Source organism: Stegastes partitus, unplaced genomic scaffold (assembly GCF_000690725.1).
Source record: "Stegastes partitus isolate 25-593 unplaced genomic scaffold, Stegastes_partitus-1.0.2 Scaffold682, whole genome shotgun sequence".
NCBI lineage: Eukaryota > Metazoa > Chordata > Actinopteri > Pomacentridae > Stegastes > Stegastes partitus.
Window position 1 is genome coordinate 32099 of NW_007578413.1, and position 7403 is coordinate 39501.

General features: G+C 41.2%; 1 protein-coding gene across 1 annotated transcript in view; it reads right to left on the reverse strand.

Annotated features, from left to right (window-relative positions):
* Window positions 1–7403, reverse strand: part of LOC103363696 (contactin-associated protein-like 5) — a 156789-nt gene that overhangs the window by 8848 nt on the left and 140538 nt on the right. The window contains exons 19-21 of the mRNA XM_008290551.1: window positions 7013–7146; window positions 3363–3450; window positions 3079–3279 (exon numbers count right to left, since the gene is read on the reverse strand). Of these exons, the coding sequence (XP_008288773.1) occupies window positions 3079–3279; window positions 3363–3450; window positions 7013–7146 (423 nt within the window). The remainder of the gene's footprint in view (window positions 1–3078; window positions 3280–3362; window positions 3451–7012; window positions 7147–7403) is intronic.

Genomic DNA, 7403 nt, shown 5'->3' on the forward strand with positions numbered 1-7403 from the left:
TCATCCCTTATGTTTTATAATTTCTCTTTTCTGAGCAAAATCTGAGAAAAATGTTTTTTTTAAATTAATACTGATCGGTTTGAACGCTAACCGATCCTTCCTTTGTGTACGCTGACACACAGATGTAAACATTTTTAAATAATGTCTTCATAAATACAGGACTATAAATGAATACCTGATTTATTTAACTAAAAAATGAGCACGCTGGATGTTCGCCTGGTGTCAGTATCGCTGCTTTAAGCTGGTATTCATGTAGAAAAGGAAGAAAAGGAAGCCGTCACATCAGCTCTGGTTGGAGGTCATTAACTGTCTCAGAACTCAGGGTTCTCGCCAGCATTATAATCTGTTATAATATATGTTATAATGGGCTGTTACGCTGTTTTCGAAAGTACGTAACAGGAAACACATCAGCGCTGATGCAGTTTCTCTCCCGCCGTCTTCACTGCTAACGCTGCTATTCGCCACTAACAGCTAGCCGCATTCGCTAAGACTTCTGACACGTCAAGAAGTCCTGCTGAGGACCCTGGAAGTCTTCACCACGGTGCCTCTTTGCTCGTTAAACCCTCTAGAATCACCGTCCTAATTAATCCTGGCTTAAATGAACACATGAGATGAGGTTGGAGGTCGTTGTCCATCCCAGAAGTCTTTGCCATTGAGCCCATTAGCTAACAAAACTAAATAGAATCACTGGCTTAAATAATCCTGGCTTGAACGAACACATGAACTCTAGCTGGAGGTCGTCACTGTTTTGTGTCTTGTTTTGTCATTTTATGCGTCTTTGGGACAGTTTTGTCATTTTCTGTTTACTTCCTGTGTCTTTTTGTTGTTGTTTTCTGTCATTTTTTGTTGTTTTTTTGTCCTTTCACGTCTCTTCATGGTCCTTTTGTCTCCACATACTACAGATATGGAACCAATGTGTCGAGTCGTTTTGCTAAAGTTCAATTATTATTGAACTTTTTTTTTTTTTTTTTTTTTTTAGATGTTGTGGACACATTTTAAAAATTATTTTTGGACAAATCTGTGAAATTTTGGACAAATTTTGATCATTCTAAGCAGCATGGCACAGCGAGAAGGAAATAAATCATTAAAAAACTATTTTTAAAAAATCAACGTGTGTTAGAACACTGGAAAAATGTTCTTGTCTACAAATATCAGAATCTAGAATCAGCATCCTAATTAATCCTGGCTTTAATTAACACATGAGCTCTAGCTGGAGGTCATTAACCGTCACAGTAGTCTTGGTCTCGGTGCTCCTTTACGAGCTAAAACCAGAACTGGCTCAGAACACGGAACCGGTCACTACGGTGTTAAACAATAAGAGGTACCAGGTACTACATCTGTGTACTAACTGGCACAGCGGTACCTGACCGGTCCGTATAAATCAGCACGTTCTGGCTCCNCTCATTTATATTCAGTGATGTACCGTACTTACACTAAATCGGTTTCCTAATCATCCCTTATGTTTTATAATTTCTCTTTTCTGAGCAAAATCTGACAAAAACAATATTTTGAAATTAATACCAATCGGTTTGAACGCTAACCGATGCTTCCTTTGCATACGCTGACACACCGATGTAAAAATATTTAAATTAATTAAGCTGATTAATTAATCCTGGCTTTAATTAACACATGAGCTCTAGCTGGAGGTCATAAACCACCACAGTAGTCTTGGTCACGGTGCCCCTTTACGAGCTAAAAGCCCCCAAAACTGGCTCAGAACACGGAACCGGTCACTACAGTGTTAAACAATAAGAGGTACCAGGTACTACATCTGTGTACTAACTAGCACAGCGGTACCTGACCGGTCCGTATAAATCAGCACGTTCTGGCTCCTGGACGACCTTCGGTTCTGACATGTACCTCCCGTGGTCCGGTTTCTGTTTTCTGTCTGCGGTTCGTCAGCCGGACGGCGACATGTCGGTGTGAGCAGCAGTGATTTTACACTCGACTTGAGGCGCTGAGCTGATAGACAATCACACAGAGAGCTGCCAGTGATCGATACTATTGATTGATTTTATGTATTTCGGTGCGTAGCCGCCTGCTCCAAAGACTGTGATGGACTCTCAAGCATACAAGCAGCTGCTCTCACCACCTAAAACTCCCCAAAACCCTCCACCTCCTCCTCCACCGCTGAATTCTGCTGAACCAGTGTTTCTATACGGAGCTTTACTGATGCTCTGGACCTCCACCTGCTGTCAGCTGCTTTCACTTCCTGAACCACTTCTCATGTGTCCAGGATGGAGAAGCTCTTCAACCCAAATGATGCTTTTAATGCTAAAATTTAATTATTATTGTTATCAGAGAATTTTTAAATTCACTGTTTCACAAAAAACCCTGAAAAAACAGTGAAGCACATGATTATTTTTGGATGAAGACGTCAGATTATAGTGATTTACATACATTCCTGAACAGAAACATCAGTTTTAGAGGCTGAATGTGACGCCAGTGGTTGAGACTTGGGGATAAAAATTCCTCGTTCCTGTTCAGAACGGTGAAACGTGGAGAGCTGAGCGGCGTTACAGCGCTTCAACATGCTGGATGGTCGATAGTCGCCCTCAGATTTATTCACAGCGTCCCATTAAAGGAAGAAATAAACAGCTGAAGTAAGTTAAAACTGACAAAAGTAATAATAAATAAAAATTTAATAAAAATCATGACGTTGGTTTAGCATTGTGGTTCAACAGAAATATTAAAAAATAAAATAAAATTAAATTAAATTATAATCAGACTTCTGCACCTGTTGACAGGTATTCTGGCAGCAAAGTGCTCTCATTTTGTTTGTTTTTTAAAAAATTATTCTTTTCAACCACAATTCAAAAGCAACGTCTTAATTCACTAAATTATAATTCAGCAAATTTTTATTTATTATTACTTTGTCCAGATTGTAGTTATTTAAGTGTGAGTTTTGCCTTTTCTTTAATGGAAGTGTTTGAATAAATCTGAGGACGACTGAACACATTCACGATACGTTTGTTAAACGCTGAATGTTTCTGGTTTATTTTTTTTACTTTTCTCCTGATATTTCTGACGTCTTTGACCGATGAAGTCGTGTCGTGTTGTTTCCAGACTGCGTGGTACCTTGCAGCGTGTGCGACGTGGACTCGGCCAGAGCGCCGCAGTTGGACTGGACCAGCGGGCCCCTGATGGTGATCAAAGAACTGCCCCGGTTGGTCAGCGCCGCCTTCAGAGGGGCCACGTGGTTGAACTGCACCGACGACAGGCAGCCGACGAAGCCCTTGGCGGCTGCCTGCACCACCTCCTCGTTCAGGTTCTCCATCCCTGGAAAGAACAAGAGTGAGCTTCTCTTCAGGTGCGATCAGCGATGAATGGCGGTCGGGAGGACGGAACCGCAACAGACTTACTGGTGACCTTGCCGAGCGTCAGGGATCTGATTAGGATCAGCTCTGCATCGGATGACAGTGTGTACTTTCTGTGGATGTCCTGGTCGATCTGGTTGAGTGGGGAGAAATCAAATAACAAGGCGGTTACAAGAAACCCAAACCGAGGCAGCAGCAGCGGCGGCGGCGGCGGCAGAGCGCTTGCTGTAATATATTACGGATTGATAATTGTGTTTCTGTGCAGAAGCTGCTCTGCCCACAGCGAGCTTGTGAAGTGGTTTCGACCTCTCACCTCCACCGCGCTGACTCAGATGCATCACTTAACACGATGAAGTGCAATAAAACACTGCAGGCTCTGGATCACGTCCACGGCCCACGGAGCGCCTGCAGCGGCACATTTACAGTCCAGAATAGATTCCATTACATCAGGAAAGTGATTTCAACACCGTCGCTGCAGCTCGGCCCGACAAGTGTTTGGATCGCTGGCAGGAAATTCAATTTTAGCCGGTTGCATATATGACGAGCCGTACAGAATCGGATTGATTAATTTATGCGTTGCACGTAGGCGGGGTTATTTTATCCGGCTATACGTCAGAGGGTCCGGTCTGCGCTGAACCGGCTGCTTTGCATTAGAAAACACACACTTTGCTGCCATCGAGATGAGTTTTTTTTTTCCCTCCGTCAACCTTTCAGACAGAAAAGTTGAACGTGTTGCGTGCGAGTGTTTCTAAACTTGGCGTCCTCATAACACCGAGGCCACTAAAACCAATTAGTAAAGGTCACGAGGAAGACGTGGCCGCGGAGCAACTTGGAAATGTTTGGCCGGCGTCCAGCGGTTTAACTTGTCTGCTGCTGCAGTGCACTCCTGATAAGGCCAGGCGATAAAACAATCTCCATAAATCTTTAGCCCCAAAAACGAAGATAAAACGATGAATTATTTAGAATAAATGTTCAGGCTGCAGCGAGAAACAAAACAGGGATTCTGTCGGAGGAGAGTCGAATCAGATTTGTGAAGCTGAATAAACAGCGAGGAGTTGTTCATTCACTCAAACAGAATCTAAACTCCAGAGATCAGCGGGGAGCGTTTAAAAAAAAGAAAGACGTCAAGTGAAATTACAAAAGCAAAGATTAAAAAAAGAAAGAAAAACAACCAAGAGAGAGAAACGCTAACGGAGTCGGTTAAACGAAACCAATAGAGATGATTTGTCTGATAAAATAATTAGAATGCAAATTGAAATAGTAATATGAGAAACACTAAAATGTGCAAACAATACAATTATTCTGCAGACAAATTGGTTAATTAAAACGTGAAATTAAATACAGAAACGAAGGAGAGTTACACGAAGACACGCAAAGCAACCGCAGAGAGACTCCAAGCAACGAAAATTAGATGCAAAATGAACAAGAACAACTGAAAAATGACTGCAGACACACACCGAATGATCAGAAAGAGGTTTAAAACTGCAAAAAAGAATGGCAAAATGACCAGAAAGCGATTTAAACTGACAAAAAGACATGCAAAATGAACACAAATGAAGACAAAATGACTGCAAAGACACACAAAATGACCAGAAAGGAATCAAAACTGACTAAAACATGCACACAATGAACAAAAATAAATGCAAAAATAACTACTAACACACACAAAACAACCAGGAAGAGATTAAAACCGACTAAAACAAATGCAAAATGATCACAAATGAATGCAAAATGACCAAAAAGACACACAAAATTAATAGAAAGAGATTTAAAATGAACACAAATGAATACAAAATGACCAGAAAGACACACAAAACGGCTAGAAAGAGATTTAAACAGACTTAAATGACCACAAACAAACGTAAAATGACAACAAAGAGACACAAAATGACCAGAAAAAGATTTAAACTGACAAAAAGAAGTATAAATGAACACTGATAAATGCAAAATTACCAAAAAACACACACAAAATGACTAGAAAAAGATTAAAACTGCAAAAAAGACATGCACAATGACCAGAAAGGGACTAAAACTGACTAAAAGATGCGCAAAGCAAACACAAATAAATGCAAAATGACCAAAAAGACAAACAAAAGGACCAGAAAAAGATTTAAACTGACTAAAAGACAGGCAAATAAATGCAAAGTAACCAAAAAAGTCACACAAAATGACCAGCAAGGGACAGAAACTGACTAAAAGATGCACAAAATGACCACAAATAAACACAAAATGACCAAAAAGACACAATACGACCACAAAAGAGATTTAAACTGACAGAAAGAGTCACAGAATGAACACAAATGAACACAAATGAATGCAAAACGACAGCAAAGACACAGAATCAGCAGAAAGAGATTAGAATAATTACTAAACAGATAAATTGTGTAATTACAAAGTCAAATGAAACACAGTTATGTAGAAGCAGAGCTTAGAAGGTCTTAAATCTAATCTGCAAAACGCCCCAAAGCCTCAGTAGCTCCGACCAGTTCAGCTACGATGTGAGAGCAGTCGGAGCTGCAGCTCGCTTCACAAACCACATTTATGTTTGATGCACGTTTCTGTGGCCGACGGACGTAAACACAGCTGCTGGCTTCAGCCGGTGCAGCAGCAACAGTCAAAGGAAGGAACAGACCAAAAACAAACCGGCCTCCTGTTGTTTTATCAACTAAAGCTGCAACTCAGGACAGTTTTCATCGTTTATTATCAGTTATTTATTATCTAAACGTGGATTAAAGCTTCCCAAAGACGACAAGTGTCTGGTTTTGTCCAAAGATCTTCAGTTTACTGTCACGGAGGAGGAAAGAAACCAGAAAATGTTCACATTTAAGACGCCGCAATCAGGGAATCTAGACCTAAAAACATCCCTCAACCTGATTAATCAACAATCAAAAGAGCTGCTGATTAATTTAATAGCCGAAAAACTAATCAGCTACTTGATAAATCGCCGCCAGAAAACGTTTATAAAATGTCACGCTGGTGAAAAAATAATCTGCAAAAACGCACAAAACACGTCAAAACAAGCAACAAAAGACACAAAACGGTGACAAAAATACCAGAAATAGTCAAAGAAACGAGTGCAGAGACGAAAAACATGAACAAAACGGAGATAAAAATCCCTCCGACAACAATTAAACCTCAAATTAATTCAAACTGACTGAAACAGAGACACACAAAACGACAAAACAACCACAATGAGGTGCAAAACAAGACAAAAACAGAGACGAAACAACAGAAAAGATTCACAAAATGACTTAAAAGTGACGCAAACCGGTGACAAAGTGAGACAAACAACGACAGCGACTCAGAAAACAAATAATAAAAAAAGAGAAAGAGAAACACAAATTAAACTTGACCACAGACGGATGCAGAAGCAATGAGACACAACGACGGCAAAGAAGCGACAAAGAAACACAAATAAAAGCAAATCAGCCACCGAGAGGCAGAAACAAACACAAAGAGAAATGCAAAATGACCACAAATAAATGCAAAGGACCTGCCAAGACACACAGACAGAGCCGGCGGAGATGCAAATCCAGAGACGGGACCAAACGGGTGCTGATTCAGTGCAAACGGAGATAAAACCGACTATTAGACACACAAAAGGAACACCAGACACACAAAGAGACTCACAGCCGGTGTGTCGGTTCGGTTTCTGTCCGGTTACCTGAACATCCACATGCATGACTGCTGCTCACCTGGATGTAGAGGTTCTTCCCGACTCGGTGGATTCTGATTCGATGAAGACGTCCGTCCGCCAGGTTGCCGAGGGCGGGGCTAAACACATCCGGACTCCTGTCTGTCTGCAGGTGATACCAGATCTGGAGGCTCCCTGAAACAAAGCACAGATACACAGACTATTAATGTAAACGGTCTTTTACATTCACGACTACAGGGATTAAATGTGGGAGGTACTAGAAGGAGACGAGTGAAGGAGGCCACCAAGACTCCTATAACTCCTCTGAAGGAGATGTGGAGACTCTGAAGAAGGCTCTTTGGTCTGATGAGACCAAGATGGAGTCCATCAGAGAAGATGCCATGTTTGATGGACACCAAACACTGAACAGCATCATAAACACACCATCCCCA